Source organism: Lacerta agilis, chromosome 1 (assembly GCF_009819535.1).
Source record: "Lacerta agilis isolate rLacAgi1 chromosome 1, rLacAgi1.pri, whole genome shotgun sequence".
Classification (NCBI taxonomy): domain Eukaryota; kingdom Metazoa; phylum Chordata; class Lepidosauria; order Squamata; family Lacertidae; genus Lacerta; species Lacerta agilis.
In genome coordinates, this window is record NC_046312.1 from 3724678 (window position 1) to 3748255 (window position 23578).

Here is a 23578-nt window from a genome sequence, read left to right on the forward strand (position 1 = left end):
TCCCTGGTTTTTAAAAGGGTCCCTGCTACACCACCATCCCAAACCCAGACCCTTTCCAGGGTAGGCCATTTGTCGAGCCTCCTGGGAAGGAGAAAGCAATGGCACTGGAGGAAGAATTTCCTTCCTGATCTTTTGCATGCGCTCAGTGGGAAAAGCTCCATCAGGCGGCAGTTTGATTGCTGAAGCGGCGGGCGAGGAAACAGTAAATGGAGCCCAGCCTTTTGAAACAATTACTCATCCCTGCAACTACCTCCTTGCAATCAATTGCTTCCACATTATGTAAATTGGGTGCCCTGGATTCACTGCACGGCTGGTTCCTGAGGTGCATCAATGCAGACACGGAGGCTTTTTCAGTGACAAGGAACCGCTGGAAGATTTATGCCAGGAATTCAGAGGCAAATGGATGGTAGCACAAAAGCAAAGGAAGGGGGGAAGCTTAGCGGTGAAGCATCTGCTTTGTATGCAGAAGGTTCTCGGAACATTGGAACATAAGTAGCTGCCTTATTCCATAGATTCATGGAGTTGGAAGGGACCCAATCAATGTTGGAAACGTAAGGAAAAAGAAGGTGTTGTTGTTGTTCAGTCGTTCAGTTGTGTCCGACTCTTCGTGACCCCATGGACCAGAGCACGCCAGGCACCCCTATCTTTCACTGCCTCCCGCAGTTTGGCCAAACTCATGCCAGTCGCTTCGAGAACACTGTCCAACCATCTCATCCCCTGTCGTCCCCTTCTCCTTGTGCCCTCCATCTTTCCCAACATCAGGGTCTTTTCCAGGGAGTCTTCTCTTCTCTACTGGAGCCTCAACTTCAGGATCTGTCCTTCCAGTGAGCACTCAGGCCTGATTTCTTTAAGGATGGATAAGTTTGGTCTTCTTGCAGTCCATGGGACTCTCAAGAGTCTCCTCCAGCACCATAATTCAAAAGCATCCATTCTTCGGCGATCAGTCTTCTTTATGGTCCAGCTCTCGCTTCCGTACATTACTACTGGGAAAACCATAGCTTTAACTATACGGACCTTTGTCGGCAAGGTGATGTCTCTGCTTTTTAAGATGCTGTCTAGGTTTGTCATTGCTTTCCTCCCAAGAAGCATATGTGGTGGGACTGTAAGAAAGTAAAGGACTTTTGGGAAATGATTTACAGTGAGATTTTTAAAATGTTGAAATATACATTTCTTTAAAAAACAACAACTAGAAGCCCCTTTACTTGGTATTGTAGGTATAGAGATTCATAAGCATGATTTAAAAAATGTTTTTATATGCGACAACTGCAGCAAGAATACCATTAGCCCAATGGAAGCGGGAAGAATTACCAAGAAAAGAAGAGTGGCAGATGGAACTGATGGATTATGCCGAATTGGAAGTAATTGACTGGGAAAATTCAGAACCAGCAAGACCAGACTTTCCTGAAGGACTGGAAGAAAATCACGATACATTTGAAAGACAATTGTAATCAATTGACATCGCTTGTAGGGTTACAATAAGTTTAGTAAGGAGAACCATATGAATTATTGCAAAAGAGGACTAAGGAGGAGTTTATTTAGGATTTGGATTTTACAGCAATAACTATTAAAATAAAATGCAAAATTAAAAAGGAAGATAGAAAACCAGCAGTCGAGGTCGATGGAAGTCCTAGGCTGTGATAGCCAGAGGTCTGTTATGTTGTTTAAAGTGGGGTGCTATGCTTGGAAAACATGTGTAAAAACAAATAAAAATTATATTTAAGAAAAAAAGAGTTGGAAGGGACCCAAGGGTCATCTAGTCCAACCCCCTGCAATGGAGGAATCTCAACTAAAGCATCCATGTCTGATGGCCATCCAACCTCTGCTTAAAAACCTTGAAGCAAGGAGAGTCCACCATCTCCCATCAGAAAATAAATACCGCGTCAGACCATTGGTCCAATTAGCTCAGTATTGTCTGCACTGACTGGCAGCAGCTCTCCAGGGTTTCAGGCAGGGTTCCTCTCCTGCAGATTAAACCTGGGACCTTCTGCATGCAAGGCATGTGACCTACTGCTTTGCTGGGGCCCCTCCGCTGGTTCCGCCCTGGGCAGCATCTCCAGGTAGGGCTTGGAGAGAACCTGCCCGTCCGTGTAGACTATACTGAGCTAGCTGGACCAATGCTCTGACTCTGCACAAGGCAGCCTTCTGTTTAAATCTTACGTACTTATGTCCTGATGGAGTTTTCTTTTGCACACCCCCATCTCTTTTCCGCTTGCATTAACAGATTTTGGAGAAGGAACAAAGATCGCCAGTGTGCAGTGACCGGAAATTTGTCTAGGTCAAAGCGCTTTTCTCCTCTCCTGCACTTCAATCTTGGAAAAGGAGCTGGTGTCCTAGGATAGATCTGGGATGAGAAGGGGGAAGGGCCCCCTAGGCTTAACGAAGTGGAAAATGACCTTACAGTTGCCTCTCTAAAGGGGGGGGGGGGAACCTAATGCAGTCCTTTGTCAATTCTTTTCTGGGTAATTTATAGCAACAAGATCATTAAGATGGAGAGCTAATCAACGGAGGGTTCTCTCATTAAAATGACGCCACTCATCAGCCCTGCTCCCACTCAATTCTCCCCTTACTCCAAGTAACATGGAAAAACACAGGGTGGGGGCACTGTTGAGAAGCTTCGGGGTGAAGATTTTCCAAGGAATACGAAACTAGACGCAATCAAGAAAAACACAAACTAGATACAGGTGACACCGACCCCTCCACCATTTAGTTTTCAGAAAGAGAAGAGCAGGCTTCTTCAAACTTGGCCCTCCAGATGTTTTTTGGGGCTGATGGGGGTTGGAGTCAAAGCTCCTGGAGAGGCCCATTCTAGAAACCAGACCTGGAACCCCTGAAGTGGATTGACAGCAGCGGATTCAAGGCAAGGAACAAGTGGCACTTCGACCATACACAGCACATAGTCAGTGGAACTCCCTGCCACTGGCTTTTAGACAACCCAGTAGAGAGGTCTATCATCAACCATTAGTCATGTGACTAGGGCAGGATTCCTCAACCTTGGCCCTCCAGATGTTTTTGGCCTACAACTCCCATGATCCCTAGCTAGCAGGACCAGTGATCAGGGATGGTGGGAACTGTAGTCTCAAAACATCTGGAGGGCCGAGTTTGAGGAAGCCTGGAGAAGAGAGAGGGAATTCTCAGCAAATGTCAAGTCCTGTTTAGCTAATGCTGTTCTAGGCTGCATCAACAGAGGTCTAGTGTCCAGATCAAGGGAAGTAATAGTCCCGTTCTATTCTGCTTGGTCAGACCAAACCTGGAATACTGTGTCCAGTTCTGCGTACCACAATTTAAGGAAGATGATGACAGACAGTCCCTACAGAGAGAGCCAGTGTGGTGTAGTGGTTAAGAGCGGTAGACTCGTAATCTGGTGAACCGGGTTTGTGTCTCCACTCCTCCGCATGCAGCTGCTGGGTGACCTTGGGCCAGTCACACTTCTCTGAAGTCTCTCAGCCCCACTCACCTCACAGAGTGTTTGTTGTGGGGGAGGAAGGGAAAGGAGAATGTTAGCCGCTTCGAGACTCCTTTGGGTAGTGATAATGCGGGGTATCAAATCCAAATCCAAACTCTTCTACAGATGGCAGTGATGGAATAACATTGAAGGATCATCACAGACCAACCAAGAAAGCAGAACGATGTGTGGATGGTCCGGTATAAATCCACCACTAATCCACTATTATTGTATCAAGGACATGCTACAAAAGACACACTGGAAGAATACTCTAGCTAGCCTATAAACGGCAGGCTGCAATTTACCAGAAAGAGCATTTGTTATGTTTGGTTTTTCTCATCAGCCCAATGTAGCTGATGACACTGAGGTGGATTTCTGCCCTGATAGTCCAGTCTGCCACTCCAGGATCTGATCTGACAGACTTCAGCCTGCTGAGCTTCTCCCTGGGGTCCACATCTCCATTCCCCACACCCACTCCTTCTCCCCTTCCAACCACTCTCTCTGAGATGACTCCATGGGCTTCGTGGCAATTCTGAGATAGATGGACTGGTGCTCTACTCTAACTCAGTATGAGACAGCCACTCGTGTTCCTAACATGTAATCAAGAGTGTCCAGGTTCACCTGGCAACTGTCAAACCAGGTGCAACTTTTCAAGGAGCTCCTTATCATGCTCGTTTTTGGGCTAAATCCAAGTCATATGTGGCTTCCAGAAAAAGACCATACAGGTGAGGCCACACACCTGTGCAAGGATCCCACACTCGAACTTGTGGACGTCCAACAAAGCTGGCTGTTGGAAGATTCAGGACAGATAAAAGGAAGTACTTATTCACACAGTTAAACTACGAAACTCGCTTCTACCGGAGGCAGCGATGGCAACCAATTTGGATGGTTTTCAAGGAGAATTGGACAAATTCATGAAGAAAAGGCTATTGATGGCTACTAGCCAAGATGGAATTTTCTTGGCAGGGATACTAGAGTGGCTTGCCAGTTCCTGCTCCAGATGGATCATATTTAGTCAAAACTTTCCACTATGACCTGTCCATCTTGGGTGGCCCTGCACGGCATAGCTCATAGCTTCTCTGAGTCATTCAAGCCCCTTCACCATGACAAGAAAGATGGAGGGCACAAGGAGAAGGGGACGACAGAAGACGAGGTGGTTGGACGGTGTTCTCGTGGCTACCAACATGAGTCTTACCAAACTGCAGGAGGCAGTGGAAGACAGGAAGAGTTTCGATTTGATATCCCACTTTATCATTACCCGAAGGAGTCTCAAAGCGGCTAACATTCTCCTTTCCCTTCCTCCCCCACAACAAACACTCTGTGAGGTGAGTGGGGCTGAGAGACTTCAGAGAAGTGTGACTAGCCCAAGGTCACCCAGCAGCTGCATGCGGAGGAACGGAGACATGAACCCGGTTCCACAGATTACGAGTTGAAAGATACTCGGAGTCCAGTGTGACTTTCATGCTCTTTATTCAGCTCATAGTAGTGAGGAATGCAGTTCCCCCAAAACGTTTGCTTTATATACACTATTTACACAATGGGCCCCACGTGATTGGCTAATTCCGGGATACTCCTGTATGCCAATCAGAGTGTGGATTCACTTCCACCTGGAGCTGGATTGGGTGGCTCCTGCAGACCAATCAGACTGCTGCAATCTCAATCCTATTGTTCTGGGGCCAATCAGACTGCTGCAATCTCAATCCTATTGTTCTGGGACCAGTCAGACTGCTGCAATCTCAATCCTATTGTTCTAGGACCAATCAGACTGCTGCAGTTTGGATCCTATTCAACTCAGTACATAACACGAGTCTACCACTCTTAACCACTACAACACACTGGCATGTGGTGGCCTGGCATGCTCTGGTCCATGGGGTCATGAAGAGTCAGACACGACTAAACAACTAAACAACAACAAGCCAAGATGGCCGTACTGTGCCTTGCCAGTTGGAGGCAGCAATGCTTCTGAATAGCAATTTCTGGAGACCATGAGAGGGGAGAATACTGGGATTCTGCTCGCAGGTTTCCCACGGGCATCTTTGACCACTGTGAGAACAGAATGGCAACTTAAATTGATGGAATACGCGCAGTTTGCAGACCTAACATATAGAATAAGAGAGCAAGAAGAACATATGTTTAAGGAAGACTGGGAAATGTTTATTGAATATATGGAGGAAAACTACGTTCATTTGAAAATGTGGGCAGTGTAAATAAGTTTTGGTGGATGTAATAATGGAATACTGAATGGTTTGGTTTATATAAAATATGCAGGGATTTGTGTTTTGCGAAATGAACCATGGAAAGAGAAGAAGGGAAGTCACTGGTATCTTAAGGATGTGAAAATGCGTATTTCAAACGGTGAAACAGAAAATTTAATAAAACAGAGTTATATAAGTAATGGGAAGGTTGAAGGCCAGGATGCCTCCACAATGCATTTGGGGGGGGGGAGAGAGAGGGAGGGAGGGAGGGAGAGAGAGAGAGAGAGAGAGAGAGAGAGAAAAGTACCGTACATTATTTCCTGGAGATTGCACACCAGGCATGACGTCAACCTCTGTAACATTTGCAATCCCTTCCCCATTCATCCCAAGAGGCTTTCGCTCTAGGGCTCAGCCTGCTGAAGGATTATCAGCGGTTCTTTCAGACAGCTGCTCCCGAGAAGGCAAGGCTGGGTGGGCTTCGCAGCTTTGGGAGGGAGGCCAAGCGGCTTGCTGGGACGCTTGATTTGTGGAAATTGCACAGGGCATCTGCCTAAGCTGCCCACCCCTCCTCCTTTTGGCCTTTTGCTACCCATTAAGGGATTCCAGCACTCTGTGTTGGGGGCTCTTGGGCCGGCTGCTTCTGCGAAAGAAGACTTGTGCTCAGATGACCTTGGAGAAGGAAGGTGTGTGTGTGTGTGTGTGTGTGTGTTTCGGTTCTGGAGGAGGCCGCCCAGATTGTAATTAGCAGGCCATCTTTTGTGCTTGGAAAGCCAAAGTGTTGCTTCGGGGAGAAATGAGATTACTGGAGCAGAGCGAAGGAAGGCGCCTCTGGGGAGGGAGTGATGGGAGAAGGGGGAGCAGAGAGGCAAGACAGAGAGAGGAGGATTTGCCAAACACAGCAGCAGCTAAAGGACCCTGACTCTGGATTCGAATGGGAAGCAGAGGGCGTAGAAGACGACGAACGGGGCATTTTAATTCATTCCACGGAAGAGGGTATTGATTTCTCCTCTGTATGAGTGATGCTCTTTCCACACTTGAAAGAGAATAAAAACCCACAGTCTCGATTCTTGTGTTTTGGGATGTGATGTTACATCTCCTACCTGTTCATTTCTGCCTTTGGTTTTTTATCACTTTTATATATCCCACTTTTTTCTCCAGGGAGCTCAAGGTGGCTTATATGGTTCTTCCTCCCTCCCCCACTCCTCAGTTTATCCCCACAACAACCCTGTGAGGTAGGTTGGGCCAAAGGTCACCCAGTGAGATTCATGGCCAAGTGGGGATTTTTGCCTGGGTCCTAGTCTGTCTCTCTAACCACTACACCACACTGTCTTGCTGTCATGAACTGGCAGGACGATGGGGAGAAGGAAGAAGCGGTGGAATAGGATCCTGGCAAGGGGTGTGGCTGGAACTGGGACACGCCAAGGCAAGCTGGGGGTGGGGAAGGAGAAGTTGGTGTAAGAAGTACTCACAGGCTGTCAGGGACTGAGGAGGAATGGTGGGAGCCACACACCCCCTTCTCCTGAACCTTCCCAAGGGCAGGAGGACAGTATTGATTTAGAACAGTGGTTTGCAGAGGGACATAGTCCAGAAGAAGAAGCTGGGAAGTACTGGGTGAGGAACAGTTAGAAGAGGAAATAGCTGGCAGATTCAGTATCTTTGAACAACATTCCTGACCCCGCCTCCTTTTGCCTAAAACTAGACAGGCTCTGAGGGGAGGGCATTCCACAGGGCGGGCGCCACTACCGAGAAGGCCCTCTGCCTGATTCCCTGTAACTTTCGCTTCTCGCATTGAAGGACCCACCAGAAGCCCCTCAGAGGTGGACCTCAGCGTCCGGGCTGAATGATGGGGGTGGAGATGCTCCTTCGGGTATACTGGGCCAAGGCCGTTTAGGGCTTTAAAGGTCAGATGAAATTGTGGGACAAAGGGAAGTGTGGAAGAGCTGTTGGGAGATTCAGAAAAGATACTTCCTTGTCTCTTTCTTCCCACAGCACATTGTTGAACTATGGAACTCCCTGCCACAGGATGGCTTTAAAAGAGGATTAGACAAACTCATGGAGGAGAGAACTATCGAGGGTTACTATCTAGGATGTCTTTGCTCTGCCTCCACAGTTGGAGATAGCAATGTTTCTGAATACCAGTTGCTGGAATGCACAGAAAGGCAAGAGGGCTCCTGGGCTCAGATCCTGCTTCGGAGGTACACGGGATTGAACCCTGAAGCTTCCTTCCACCTGTGAAGCATATGTATATACATATTTTGGGAAGAATCTCCCAAGTTTTGTCTCTGAGAATGATTTCTCACAAGGCGCAAACTCCCAGTGTTGAACAATGCAACTTCCCATGGGTGACAAATGGCTGGTGGTTTTTCTTCAGCGCTTTGAAACATTTTTTGATGTAGCAAATGGTTCTGTTTACCGGTATATCCTTCCCTACCAGGCGCACAATGGGGATTCCTCAAAAGGAAAGACTTCATGCATGTCCTTGTAAATTTGAGAAATCAATGCCTTGTTTCATCTGTCAGTAATTTGTTTGGCAGATGTCTCGGTGAGGGTGGCTTCTAGATCTGCAGGTTTTTGGTCTTCCATCTCAGGAACAGCCTTCCTTCAAATAGATTCTAGGCTCACGGGAATCTCTATAATAGGGGTGGTGAAGCCATGGCACTCTCCCTGATATTGGGACTCCAACTGCCACCATCCCCAGGTAACATGACCAATAGTCAGGGCTTTTGACAAAGTCCTCCATGATATTCTTGTGGAGAAGCTGGTAAAATGTTGACTGCATAAGGTTACTCTGGAGTCCTGCATCCAATTCTGAGCACCACAATTTAAGAAGGACGTTGATAAGCTGGAAGGTGTGCAGAGGGGGGGCGACCAAGATGATCAAGGGTCTGGAAACCAAGCCTGATGAGGAACGGTTGAAGGAGTTGTTTAAGCCTAGAAAAGAGGAGACTGAGAGGAGATACGATAGCCATCTTCAAATATATGAAGAGCTGTCCCATGGAAATGGAACATGCTTGTTTTCTCCTGATCTGGAGAGTAGGACCAGAACCAATGGCTTCAAGTTGCAAGAAAGGAGATTCGGACTCAACATCAGGAAGAACTTTCATAGAATCCTAGTTGGAAGAGACCACAAGAGCTATCCAGTCCAACCCCATGCCAAGCAGGAAACACCATCAAAGCATTCCTGACAGATGGCTGTCAAGCCTCCACTTAAAGACCTCCAAAGAAGGAGACTCCACCACACTCCTTGGCAGCAAATTCCACTGTCAAACAGCTCTTACTGTCAGGAAGTTCTTCCTAAAGTTTAGGTGGAATCTTCTTTCTTGTAGTTTGAATCCATTGCCCCGTGCCCACTTCTCTGGAGCAGCAGAAAACAACCTTTTCCCCTCCTCTATATGACATCCTTTTATATATTTGAACATGGCTATCATATCACCCCTTAACCTTCTCTTCTCCAGGCTAACCATACCCAGCTCCCTAAGCCGTTCCTCATAAGGCATCGTTTCCAGGGGAGTGTTTTGCATAATACGTCTCCTTTCATGAAACGGCTGAAGTTTAGGTCAACTATTTGGCCAGTGAGTAGCGTTAGCCAACCATGTGGTAGGCTGGCTGTGGCCCCTGACCTCTGCTTGGTTGCATCACTCTTAAATGGGAGGGGCAAGGTGGTAGCAATGTTGGGTGCAGCGGATTGCCCCGCTGTTGTGTTTGCACCACGCTGACCTCAGCACCACGCCCCCCCCCATGTTACCGCTTGGTTTAACTTGCACTGTGGGGATTGCATACCCTCTGTCCTGCCCTCCCCCATCACTTGGGACATCATAGAATGCGCAGAGCGGAGCAGGTGGGCTCTGCTCACCACAAGCCATGGATGTGCCACCTTCTTGATAGCGGAAATGTGTGCCATTGGAGATGAAGCGTTCCTGCATTGACACAAATTGCTCTGGCTGCCTTCATTGCCACACGTCACAATCTGACAGCCGTGACCCATCAATTGCTTGTGGAATGACTGTAGCCAAGTGCTAATTGCTACAAATTACCTCCTCTAGCATCCCTCCACCCACCCCCACCCCCAGGCCCCCAATCTCTAGTGATTTGAGAGAGTAAGGCAACAAAATCCCATGAACGCAACCTGCATTGAAGTGTGGAAATACGAATTTGAGAAGAATTGGGATTCAATGTGTTGGAGGCCTCATTGTCATGGAGGCGCTAAACTTGTGGGATGTAAACACAGAGCAGCCAAACCCAACACTGCTAGAGTGGACATGAAGGTAACTCAGTCCTCCAGGCTTAACTTCCTGTTTACCTGGACTGAGTTACAGGAACCAGAAGTAGGTGTGGTCTTACCTGGGAACCAGATCCCAAAGAAGACTCCCCATTTTGCCTTGTCTTTCGAACAAGCAGGATGCTCTCTCTCTCAGCTTGCAGCTGAGAGAAGCAGAGGTGAAGCCTGTTCCCCTATGGAATCAGCTTCACCACATGTAAATAGATTTATCTAAGCTTATCTGCCTCTTTGAGCCTGTACTGTATTTCATAGATGATGACTGTAAGTAAACTTTTATATCTTATAATCAGTACTGTATTGTGTCTTTGCTTTTAAGAGGGAACAAGGGGAATATACCAGGAATATATATTTCTTATAGAGGCTTTAGCAAGCCTATGCAACCGTTTCCTGCTGTGTTTTTAAAAGGGAATGTAACTCTGCTAAGTTTGGAGCTTGCTCACACAAGCTGGGATTGAGATATATAAATAATATATACTCATCCACACTCCTAAAAATTCCCACAAAACTTGTATCTGGGCTTTACCACTTCAGGCTGCAAAGGCACCCACAGGACCTGAAGGATTGCACAAGCCAAGATCGGCAGCCCCCTCGCCTGTTGCTGAAGTCGCCCATCACCAACTGCTGTGCCACCTCTCCTTTCCGTTCTTGCAAGGATGCTTCACAGAACTGAACTCATCTCTGACCGCAGGCGAAAATCCCCTTCCCAGGCAAGGGAGAGGGGAGCTAGGCTTCTTTCAAGGCTGCGTCCCATGTTGGGTAAATATTTTGACAGCTTGGCTGAGGAGGCTGCCGGGAGAAGAAGCTCATGCGTGGCCAGCCACGTTGTACCCAGTGCCCTTTTGCCCTGAGGCGGCCTGGATGACACCGGAGAGCTGGCAGAGCAGTTTGTGTCTTGTCAGGCAGGCTCTCTTCTGCCTAGTGAGCTCAGGAGGGCTGCGCTTGTTGAGAAGCGGAGTGGGAGGGAGGAGGCAAGCGAGGGAGGGAGCAGGAGAGGGAAGAAATGGAGCCGCGAAGAAAGCTGCAATTGTGAAGGAAGGTCCTTCTTCATCCCCCCACCCCACAACCACCGGTGAAGTCAAGGAGATGCTCCAGAAAACTCCATGGGTGCTAAGAATAATAGAATTGTAGAGTCCAACCGCTGCAATGCAGGAATCACAGCTAAGGAAGCTCTGACAGGTGGCTATCCAACCTCTATTGGAGCCAGTGTGGTGTAGTGGTTAAGAGTGGTTGACTCGTAATCTGGTGAACCGGGTTCGCTTCCTCACTCTTCTACATGCAGCTGCTGGGTGACCTTGGGCTAGTCACACTTCTCTGAAGTCTCTCAGCCCCACTCACCTCACAGAGTGTTTGTTGTGGGGGGGGGAAGGGAAAGGAGAATGTGAGCCGCTTTGAGACTCCTTCAGGTAGTGATAAACTGGGGTATCAAATCCAAACTCTTCTTCTTCTGTTTAAAAACCTCCAGTGAAGGAGAGTTCACCACCATCCAAAGAAGTCCATTCCACTGTCATATGGCTCTTGCCATCAGAAAGTTCTTCCACATGTTTAATAAGAATCTCCTTTCTTGACATTTGAATCCACTGGCTGGGGTCCTCCTACCTTCCAGAGCAGGAGAAATCAAGCCTGCTCCCTCCTCCACGTGACAGTCCTTCGGATATTTGAAGATGGCTCTCAAATCACCTCTCAGTCTTCTCTTCTCCAGGCTAAATAAACATCCCCAACTCCCTCAACCATTCCTGGCGTTAGGGGTTGGATGAAGCGGCTTTAAATTGATTTCTCCACATTTCTGCAACAATTCGCAATTTAAAAAAAGAACCCTAAAAAAGTTCATCAGTATTTTAATGCAGATTTTCCCCTGACAAACACATCTTTGTGTGAAGTTTTGACTAATATGCATGCAGTGCTTTTGCAAGCAATTTCCTCTAAAAGAATGTATCCGGTCTCTTATTTTCACCCTATTTCTGTGACTGTCATTTGTTTTAACTGCTTTTTCTTCCCAATTTTAAATTGTTGTCACCTACCCTGGGGCCTGTTGTTGGTGACTTTTCCTGCCTTATATACATTTTTGTATGTATTGCCTGGTTGCAAAATTCAGAGAAGCGTGAATTTTTAAGGGGAGACTGGATTTCAGTTTGGGTATTGTTTTGAAAAGTGCAAATTGGATTGTTTCTCATTAAAAAATGCAAACAGTGTCCATTTCCCCCTCCATCTTTGCCAGGAGAAGGCACACAAGCACAGGAAGTCCACAGAGCCACATGCATGCCTAAGGAACCAGCCTCTCACCCGATTGGCGGCTATCGGATCCTGCCACTCCCCCTCCCCCCCCGAATTGTGGGAGTGCATGTTTGCCGTATCTTATTTTTTTAAAAAAAATATTGTTCATATTTCTATCCCAGTTTTTTCCCCCAAATCCAGAACTCCTAATGCAATTAAAGAGGGAGAAGAACTTCTACTCCTTTTCTCTAAACTAAAAGGTCCCAATAAATGCTAGTTACAGGTAGGTAGCCGTGTTGGTCTGCCACAGTCAAAACAAAATTTAAAAAATTCCTTCCAGTAGCACCTTAGAGACCAACTAAGTTTGTCCTTGGTATGAGCTTCCGTGTGCATGCATTGCACAGGTATCTGAAGAAGTGTGCATGCACACGAAAGATCATACCAAGAACAAACTTAGTTGATCTCTAAGGTGCTACTAAGGGGACCCAGGTGGCGCTGTGGGTTAAACCACAGAGCCTAGGGCTTGCTGATCAGAAGGTCGGCGGTTCGAATCCCTGCCACGGGGTGAGCTCCCGTTGCTCGGTCCCAGCTCCTGCCCACCTAGCAGTTCGAAAGCACATCAAAGTGCAAGTAGATAAATAGGGACCGCTCCAGCGGGAAGGTAAACGGCGTTTCCGTGTGCTACCCTGGTTCGCCAGAAGCGGCTTAGTCATGCTGGCCACATGACCCGGAAGCTGTCTACGGACAAACGCCGGCTCCCTTGGCCTATAGAGCGAGATCAGTGCCGCAACCCCAGAGTCGGACACGACTGGACCTGATGGTCAGGGGTCCCTTTACCTTTAAGGTGCTACTGGAAGGAATTTTTTAATTTTGTTTCCAACAAATGCTGCAACCTTTTCCCAGAGTGGAGTTTCTCCATCTCCATCTCCATTTTGCTAGCCTTTTTCCAACTCTACAAGATCCTTTGGGAGGTGAGGCAACCAGAAAAAGAAGCAACAGAATTTCCTGGAGTGCGGTTTCTTTGCAACAAGCTATGTGCACAGCTTAGGTGCCAACATTTCCTTTCACACTTCGTCGACTGCTGAGCAATCCCCCTGGCAATGTTTGCTTGATGCCCTGCATGGTCTACTTTCTTGTGCGCTGAGAGCTGCTAAACTGAAGGTGGTGCAATAGTGGCTTGAGCAGATTCTCCTGGCTCAAAGCCAGCCACACTCACAGTCCCAGTGTGCACAGAGCATGAACTTTCTAGGGCATGGGTAGGCACACTAAGGCCCAGGGGCCGGATCTGGCCCAATCGCCTTCTAAATCCGGCCTGCGGATGGTCCGGGAATCAGCTTGTTTTTACATGAGTAGAATGTGTGCTTTTATTTAAAATGCATCTCTGGTTTATTTGTGGGGCATAGCAATTCGTTCATATATTTTTTCCCCCAAAATATAGTCCGGCCCCCCACAAGGTCTGAGGGACAGTGGACCGGCCCCCTGCTGAAAAAGTTTGCTGATCCCTGTTCTAGGGGGTTCTTTGTTCAGCCCCTGTCCCACCCTATCTGAAATATAGAGACAAGGATACTAGCAAATAGGGTGGCGAAGTTGCCAGCAAGGACCCACTGCCATGGTTGCATTTCTCCTCTATTTGAAGTTGTACACTGGTTACCAGTGTTCATGATCTCTTACACTGAGTCAGACCATTGGTCCAAATAGCTCAGCGTTATCTACAGGACCCTATCTGATATTTCATAGAATCATAGAATCCTAGAGTTGGAAGAGACCCCAAGGGCCATCCAGTCCAACCCCCTGCCAAGCAGGAAACACCATCAAAGCATTCCTGACAGATGGCTGTCAAGCCTCTGCTTAAAGACCTCCAAAGAAGGAGACTCCACCACACTCCTTGGCAGAAAATTCCACTGTCGAGCAGCTCTTACTGTCAGGAAGTTCTTCCTAATGTTTAGGTGGAATCTTCTTTCTTGTAGTTTGAATCCATTGCCCCGTGTCCGCTTCTCTGGAGCAGCAGAAAACAACCTTTCTCCCTCCTCTGTATGACTTGTTTTAAAAAGAGACAATAATACCGGCCTCCCAATTGGACGGAGACATGCAAAGGACAGCAACTGATGCTGAATATTTAATATCCTTTTACTTAATTTATTCATCTATTTCATAAAAATTTATACACTGCCTGGTTGTAAAACTAATCGAAAACTGAAAACCTCAAAGCAGCTTACAAAAAAAGTATAAACCAATAAAATTATCAATATGAAGAACTGACAACAATCATAGCATCATAGAACTGTAGAGCTGGAAGGGACCACTAGGGTAATCTAGTCCAACCCCCTGCAATGCAGGAATCTTTCACCCAACGTGGGACTTGAACCCAGGACCCTGAGATTAAGTGTCTCATTCCCTACCAGCTGCGCTATCCTAAGGCTTTCATAAAAGTTAAAATAACCATAAATTTAAAACAGATTAAAACTCGCATCAACTTTCTTAATATCTGGGTAAAGGTAAAGGGACCCCTGACCATTAGGTCCAGTCGTGTCCGACTCTGGGGTTGTGGCGCTCATCTCGCTCTACTGGCAGAGGGAGCTGGCGTACAGCTTCCGGGTCATGTGGCCAGCATGACTAAGCTGCTTCTGGTGAACCAGAGCAGCACACGGAAACGTTGTTTACCTTCGCGCCAGAGTGGTACCTATTTATCTACTAGCACTTTGATGTCCTTTCGAACTGCTAGGTTGGCAGGAGCAGGGACCGGGCAATGGGAGCTCACCCCGTCGCGCGGATTCGAACTGCCGACCTTCTGATTGGCAAGCCCTAGGCTCTGTGGTTTAACCCACAGCACCACCTGCATCTGGGTAGACTTGTTTAAACAAACATGTTTCTAGTAGGCATTGAAATGACTTCAGTGGAGGTGCGTGCCTGAACTCCCCCCCCCACTAAGCACTATCTAAATTTTGCTAAATAAAAATAATATAAAATCAATGCCATGTTTTGTGCAAAAACTTATTCAGGCCTTGTGAATTTCAAGGGTGCTGTAGGCAGTGTCAAAGGCACTGAGGCAACCAAAAAAAAGTGCTGTTACTTGAGAAAGGACTTCTTTGATATTTGTGTTAAGTTTTTTTGGAGGGGGGTTATAGATGCAAATTGCAAGGATTCCTTCCAGCTGCTGTGTTTGCTCCGTGGAGATTCCCCATGGTGAAAACAAGCTAAAAGGGTCACCTAAACCCAAGCCTGAGAGGGCATTGGTGTATCTTACAAAAGCTTGTTCTGAACTGCTTTTCTGAGCCTCTTCCATTCAAGTCCTTGGGTACTACAAGAGGGGTGGGTTCCTTGCTAAGAAAGATGACCTTCACTGCTCCCAGTCATTAAAGGACCCCATCCTCTATGAGGTCAAAGTCAGCTGTAACCAAGCTTGGCCCCATGGACAAAATGGTACCTTTTGACTGTGGGATGTAACATCACTGAAGCAGTCAAATACAACATTTCCTGTTTGCCCAGACTGGATACACTGTTGCTCCAGCCAGGAGGACTTCCTGTCACACCTGGTCTGGAGCATCCTCCCCCTGTATGTGACCAAGTAGATGGGTGTGACCCTAGCAGACCCTACAAAGGGGCCAGTCACGCAGTCATCTTCCTCTTCTGCTGCTCTCTCTTGATCCCTTCTCTCCATTTTGCCTTTTGCTGTCTGCTGGCTCTCAGCCAGCAGCACATGGGCTCATTCCTCACAGAGGATGACCCCCACACTTTTCTCTGTAAAGATAAAGCCTGCCTTCAAGACCATACTGTGAACTGAATGTAAGTAAACCTTATCACTACTTTTAAAGGAAGACGGTTGTGTCACTATTGTTTTTAAGAGGGAACCAAAGGGGATTTACCAGGAACAATCCAATCTGGACAAGCCCAGACTGGATTGCTTCACTCAAATGATTCTCACAAATCCATCAACTAGCTTCCTGCAATGTGCAAGGGAATGTGCTCTGCTACTAGCTCACTAGCATGAGGGAGGGAGGATAATATTTCATAGAATCGTTTCCAGGCCTCTGACCATTTTGGTTGCCCTCCTCTGGACACCTTCCAGCTTGTCAGTATCCTTCTTGAACTGTGGTGCCCAGAACTGGACACAGTATTCCAGGTGAGGTCTGACCAGAGCAGAATATAGTGGTACTATTACCTCCCTTGATCTAGACGCTATACTCCTCTTAATGCAGCCCAGAATTGCATTGGCTGTTTTAGCTGCTGCATCACACTGTTGACTCATGTCAAGTTTGTGGTCTACCAAGACTCCTAGATCCTTTTCATATGTACTAATTTCAAGCCAGGTGTCACCCATCCTGTATTTGTGCCTTTCATTTTTTTTTTTTTTTTTGCCCAAGTGTAGTACTCTGCATTTCTCCCTGTTAAAATTCATCTTGTTTGCTCTGGCCCAGTTCTCTAATCTGTTAAGGTCATTTTGAAGTGTGATCCTGTCCTCTGGGGTATTATATTTAATCAATATATCCTCTCCTACTATCCTCAACATTCCCACATTGACAACTTTTGCTTGGTTACAAAAAGCAGGTCAAGTCCCAGGCTCTGTGTCTTGCTCCAAAGAGCTCTCCAGAAAGTTTTGTTTGACGCCATCCATGTCCAGTCCAAGGCATTTTGCCACCTGAGGCGGGGGGGAGCTGACCACCCCCTAATTCCACATATAGAAGTCAATCTTACTTCCACACTGGTGACATGGTAGCATTCCCCACCATGCCTGTGGCAGCAGGTCAGATTTTTAAGTGGGGCAGGAGTGGCCATGTGGAAACGGCAGAGACTGGCTGGGGACCCAGGAGGAACAGCCTGGAGCTGCTGCTGCTGCTGCTACGCCTGAGTCAATGCACCTAAGGCAGTCACCTTACTCGATCTAATAGCAGGGCCAACCCCAATCCCTTGCCTGAGAAATGGAAACCACCACCACATCTTGTCTAATAGCAGTTACTTGGCCATTCATCTGCCGATATCTATGAATTGTGGTCTCGAAAACGAGGCGATTCAGTATGTCTCGGAAGCTCATTAGAATTCATTACAATGATGAATTAAAACATATTTCAGAAGGCTGATTTTAAATGCATTCCTGGGCCAGGCAAGTTGACTTTGGTGCAGCGATGCCACTTTGCTGAAGTGGGATCATTGGGCTAGGGCTGAGGGGAGCTGGGTTCAGGTTTCCTGAAACTCATGAGATGGCTTTGGGCCACACACTGTTCCATAGCCCATGGGGATGCAAACACTGTGCATCCATGCACTGATTAATAATAATAATAATAGCATTCTCACATGCGAGAGAAAGAGGACAGATAATTAATAAAATATCCTCACCTACTCATCTAAATCCATCCAACAGATAAGCGGTGATGCATGCAGAGAAGGGCAACCAAGATGATCAAGGGTCTGGAAACCAAGCTTTATGAGGAACAGTTGAGGGAGTTGGGGGTGCTTAGCCTGGAGAAGAGGACACCAAGAGGGGATGTAATAGGCATCTTCAAATATCTTAAGGGCTGTCACAGTGTCACATGGAAGGAGGAGCAATTCCCCCCTCCTACTCCAGAGGTTAGGACTCGAACCAATGGATTTAATGACAATAAAGGAGATTTCAACTAAACATGAAATAGAACCTTCTGGCAGTAAGAACTGTTCGACAGTGGAATGCACTCCTTTAGAAGGTGGTGGACGCTCCTTCCATGAGGGTTTTAAAGCAGAGTTTGTTTGGCCATCTGTCATGGATGCTTTAGCTGAGATTCCAGCATTGCAGAGGGTTGGACTAGATCAGTGTTTCCCAACCTTGTGCCTCCAGCTGTTTTCAGACTACAAGTCCCATCATCCCTGACCACTGGTCTTGCTAGCTAGGGATGATGGGACTTGTAGTCCAAAAACATCTGGAGGCACAAGGTTGGGATGCACTGGACTAGATGACCCTCGGGGTCCCTTCCAGTTCTACAATTCTATGATCCTATGATGGAGGGGTGACAGAAAAAGAGAGAGAAAGGGAGGTTAGAAAAGAAGAGAGAATGTGGGAGAAAGAGAGAAAAGAAGTGTGGGGGGGAATAGAGAGAGAGGGTGCTGGGTGGCAGAAAGAGAGAAAACAGAGTGGCAGCATGAAGGAGAGAGGTGGGTTCTGAGAGAGGGAACAAGAGTGGCAGAAAGAGAGAGAGAGAAGTGGGTGGCTGAAAGAGAGAAATGGGGTGCTCTGTCCACTTCAGTTTTGCCCATCCCTGGCTCTGACTCCAATACCTCCCCTCTGTCTATGCCCAACCCTGGTCTGCACCCCCTGACCAATAATTACCTGGTGGGAGTTGTAGTCCAAAACACCTGGGGGTGCACCAGGTTGCAGAAGGCAAGGCTAGTGCATTGGCTGTAGGGCACCCTTGTTTCCAAATGCTCCCACCGCAACAAATGACATTTCGTGTATTCCTGGTTCATGTGGCTTGAGGAGAAATGTTCTATTGCCACATCCCACACGGCGCCTTGAGCAGCACTAAATTCATTATTGACTATGAGACCTGAAGCTAAAAGCTTTGGGTGCTCTTAAGTCATAGCATACCATGTACAGTACATTGTTTCAGCAATCCATACAAAAACCCGGAATGGAGCAAGGCAGTGTGATTATCCCCACATTTGTGACCCTGAGGGCACTTTGCATTTCATGGATGAGCAGAGAGGAAACAGGGTCTTCCCGCTCACGATGCAACACTTAGCCGTAATTTTGCACACATTGTTGGTTCTGGCTACACCGGGCAGAATCGTAGCTGGAGTCTCAACCAGCGGGGATGGGTGTACATGCACTTCATCTCCAACAGAGGCAGATGCTTCTGGTTTGCGCATTGGAACATGGGCTTCACAGTCCGGGTGCGACATTTGCAAAAAAACAAAAAAAATCACCACCACCAAACCCTCTCCAGGGATAAATGTGTCACTAGGTGGCTTCTTCCCACACACCATACTGAATATGCCACATCCTGGCTCCCTGCCCAGACAGCTCAGTGAGGGTGATCGGGTGTGTGTGTGAGAGAGGGGAATCAATTATGCCGATGTGCATCCATGCGCTGATGCCCAGCTTACGTGTTCCGTCAGGGTACGTGGGGGAGGAAGGGATATCCAGCCACATCGGAGTCGCTTCTCTGCCCTAGTTACCTCAGAGGCAGGGTCGCCAACCTGCAGCCAGATCCCCTGTGTCAGCTAGACATGGGTAGCTTGTGTGTGTGTGTCTCTGTGTGTGTGTGTCTGTGTGTGTGTGTAGAATGGGTGGATTTGGTGGGAGACTAAAACCATACCCCTCATCTCATTCTTCCCACGCACCACTGGAGTGGCTGCTCCATATTTATTCAGCCAGCCTTTGCCAACCTGGTGTCTTCCAGATGTTGTCAAACTATAAGTCCCATTGCATTCGTGCCGGCTGGGGCCGATGAGAGTTGCAGTCCGACAACATCAGGAGGGCACCAGGTTGGCAAAGGCTGCATCAAGCAACATAAAGTGGCGTCTGAAATAATTTGCAGAGAGGCTGGTCAGCATTCAGGAGAGAAATCTTGTGGTCTCTTCCAACTCTATGATTCTATGAAATCTAATCCTCAAGAAAGCAGCCTCCCAAATCTCCTCTGACGCTCTTGAGATCTGTCACTGGCTTAAAGCCCCTCTCTCTCCACAGACCCTTCATTTGAACCCAAGAATTCGTTTGTTTGTTCCCCCCCCCCAATGCCAATGGCCAGTTCTGTGCTGTCGTCAGTGAAGGAACAGGGCTGAAAATATCTGACAGGCATAGGCAAAGCGTTTCCCCCTCTTAACAAAATAAACACGACACGTTCTTGCGCATATGGCAACACAGAAATGCAGCTGAGAGACCCAAAGCAGCTGCACCAAGCCAAGATTGATACCAGCACCCTGCCCACCACCCCTGGCTCTAGATATCTGGTGCTGCCCTTTGCAGCCTCCCTGAAAAATGAGAGGTACGTTTGCAAGAAAAGCTTGTTGGGGTTCCTGTGGGGGAACGTCGCCTGCAAAGGCAATGGAAGCCTAGGCAGTCCCAGGGGTGATATAAGGACAGTCGAGGGCTGCAGCATAACAAAGTCTATTTCATCCCTGCTCACATCCACACTCATCTGTCAATGTTAAATTCATCCACCCCCCAACCCCCAGGACTGTGTTGCTTTGCACTGCAGGCAGCTTGGTGCAAACACTTGAACAGCAGCCAATAAAATGGGGTGGGGGTGGGGGTGGCAAGAGCCTTGGCAAAAGAGGCAATGGAACCCCAGCAGTTCTGTGCTTCGAAATCAGGGCGAGAGGCACCCCAAGAAGCAGCTGGATTGGCTGACAGACAGGAGGGGCAACAGCTGGGGGGGGTCTGGAAAGGGACTCCTGGAAGCCCACCGAGGAGCAAAGACTGGGAAGAAGGTTGTTTACACGGAGTTGAGACTGAATCATTAAAGGCGGGGGAGGGAGATGGGGGGTGGGATTGATTAGTCAGGTAGGGAGGAAGCTGGATGATGAGAGGAAAGAGATGGGTGGGAGGGAGGGAGGGAAGGATGAGAGTGTTCGCTCCTTCATACTGTCATTTAATATGGATGTACATCCATTGATTCTCCATTACCCGTATGACGTTCTCCTGCAAATCACTGCCTCCACAAACGTTCCTTTTGTGAGTGTATGAGAAAATCCGTATGGAGCGAGAGGAAAGTGTGAGGAGGCAGTGATTTAGAGGAGAGAGTCCTATGGGCAAATGAAAATTAATGGAGGGACAGGAAGCTTTCTATCCACATTGAGGGGCGGTGTGGATGAACCCTAAGGAGGGACCCTGCAGAAAAAAGACAAAGTGGGGCAATGAAGGGAGTCAAGAGGTGGAAAGGGAAGAAGGGAACTCTTCAAAGCTGACTGCCCAACTAGTGGCCACCAGCTGCTTTTGACTACAACTCCCATCAGCCCCAGCCAGCCATGGTGGAGGCTCTGGAGTTGTAATAAGGTAACATCTGGGGGGCACCAAGTTGAGGAAGGCAGAGAGAGAGAGAGAGAAAGAGAGAGAAAGGCAGAGGGAGAAGAACCAAGTGAAGAGGTAGATAAGTGAGAAAGAGAAGAGAAGAGAAGAGAAATGGATGGATGGATGGTTGGATAGGAGAGATGGAAAGAAGCCCCCCCACAGAAAATGGACCTGGAGCTGCCTTTAGGTCACTGTATGCCAGCCCTATAGTATAGTGGTTAGAGTGTTGAACTAGGGCCTGGGAGACCAGGGTTCAAATCCCCACTTGAACCTCCATGGGTGACCTTGGGCCAGTCACTGCCTCTCAGCCTACCCTACCTCGCAAGGAATTGTTGTGGGTTGAAATGTGGAGTGGGGAGAACCATGAGCTTCTTGGAGAAAGGGGTAATATATAAATGCAATAAACAAACAAGTAAAAGATCTGCCCACCTCCCGCCCGCCCACAAACACACTCCCGGGGGCTGACCTTGTGGAGCTTCCACATGGCACCCAGGGCCTTGACCTCGTGGCTGGAGTGCTTGCCCTCCTCCAGGCACTGGTAGCAGACGGGCACCTTGCACTGGACGCAATACATGCTGTGGTTTTCCAGCTCGTGGTCGGTGCAGGTGGAGATCTTGCGCGGGCTGAGCCTACGGCTGACCCGGCCCTGGGCAGGGGGCAACAGGCGGTGCTTGGCCAACGGCCCCCGCGGCGGGTGGCAGCGCAGGCGGCAGGGGTCGCAGTAGAAGACGTCGCACTGCTCGCACATGACGGTGGCCTCCTTGGGCGCCTTCTCGCACAGCTGGCAGCGCAGGGCGGCCGCCTTGCTCTGCTGGTAGCGGTCGATGACGCCCTCCAGGACGCGGTTCTTGGGGAAGCCGCGCAGGCCCCGCTCGTCCAGGATCAGGCTGCGGTGGCACTGCGGGCACGTCAGGCAGGAGTTGCGCGGCACCGGCGCCAGAGAAGCGGCCGAGGCCGGCGGGAGGTGCGCGGCGGGCGGCACGGTCGGCGGGAAGACGCGCACGCCGTTGGGAGACTTCTGGCACGGCGTGGTGGGCGCGCTGGCGAAGCCGCCGTACGAGCCGTAGCCGCTGTCCGCCTCGCTGTACAGGCTCATCTTGTCCAGGTCCAGGTAGTCATAATCGGAGGCCGAGCCGCCGGAGCCCGAGGCGCGCCGGCTCTGTGGCGAGTCCGCCTCGGGCGTCTGCACCAGGATGTTGCGGGCGCACGCCTGGCACAGGTTGTGCGAGCAGGGCAAGATCAAGGGCTCCCGGTAGAAGGAGCCGCACACCGGGCACTTGAGCTCCTCTTCCATCTCGTCCATGGAGCACAGCAGCCGCCGCTGCCCTTCGACGGCCACCGTCAGCAGCAGCAGGGAGCGAGCGAGCGAGCAAGCGGGCAGAGGCGCTTTCAGCACCACGGAGCTTTCAGCACCACGGACAGCGAACAGCTCCTGCTGTTGCTGCGCCGGCTGCCAGCCTCGCTCTGCCTGCGCGCCGCCAACCTCTGCGAGCGCCTGGCTGCCGCAGCCGCCCCTCCGCTCCTCGGGCCCCGCCCCCGACGCTCGCCATTGGCCATCTCGAGCCCAGTGCCCGGCCGCCATTGGCCCAGGGAAGGCGCCCCCCGGAGAGAGGAGCTCCTCCTCCTGCCCCCCTGCCCTCGCCGAGGTGGGGGCGGCCGCAGCAGAGGAGAGGCGCCGCTCCTGCTGCGGAAAAGGAAGAGCACGTCTTCTCTGGAGCGTTGGATGCGGCTTAGGCGCCCACCAGCACTCCGAGGACACCCTGGGATGCTTCACCCAGGGGGCCCAGGAGGACGCTGTCACCCAGGACAAGGGGATCGTGGGTCGGCTGGGGGAACCACAGCCCAATTGGGACTGAGGCCTGTAAATGGGATTGCGGGGGACGGACGGACGGGATGTGTCGGGTTGGATCCTCAGAGCCGAGGCCCGTTTAGCGCAGCATCTTGGCCAGACTGACGCGTCTGGGAAGCTAGTAAATCAGGCTTGAAGGCGATCGCCCCTCTCCCTGTTCTTCTCCCCCACCCAGTCCCGCGCCATTTGCCTCAACACAGAGGGCAGGGATGGGCCCCCCGAGGTGCTTCAGATACTGTTGGACTGCAGTGGTCACCACCCTCTGACCATTGATCGTGCTGGCTTAGAATGATGGCAGCTGGAGTCCAATAACATCCGAAAGGCCATGAGTTGCTCCCTGTTTTAGGGCCATCCAAGCATCACCTCATCTTGTGGTAGCAAAAGTCCAGAATTTAATCCTGGACTGGGAGAAGACTTCCCTGGTGTCGCTTGAGCCATGAAATCCACACCCACCTGTCTCTCCTCCTCCCAGAGGTAACAATCCCCAGAGTTCCCTGGGAAGAGAGTTGAATTGTTAAACTACTCTGAGCATTATATCTCTAGGAGAGGAATAAAGGTGGTCTCCTAACAACTCTCAGCACCCTTAACAAACTACAGCTCGGGTGGTGCTGTGGGTTAAACCATA

General features: G+C 49.3%; 1 protein-coding gene across 3 annotated transcripts in view; it reads right to left on the reverse strand.

The window, feature by feature from the left end:
* Nucleotides 1-22487, reverse strand: part of TRIM9 (tripartite motif containing 9) — a 60290-nt gene extending 37803 nt beyond the window's left edge. For 2 of the 3 annotated variants that reach the window (XM_033162359.1, XM_033162268.1), the window contains exon 1: nt 21571-22487. In XM_033162359.1, the coding sequence (XP_033018250.1) occupies nt 21571-22407 (837 nt within the window). In that variant the 5' untranslated portion in view covers nt 22408-22487. The remainder of the gene's footprint in view (nt 1-21570) is intronic. The other variant, XM_033162444.1, reaches the window with a different exon arrangement.
* Nucleotides 22488-23578: the final 1091 nt, after the last annotated feature.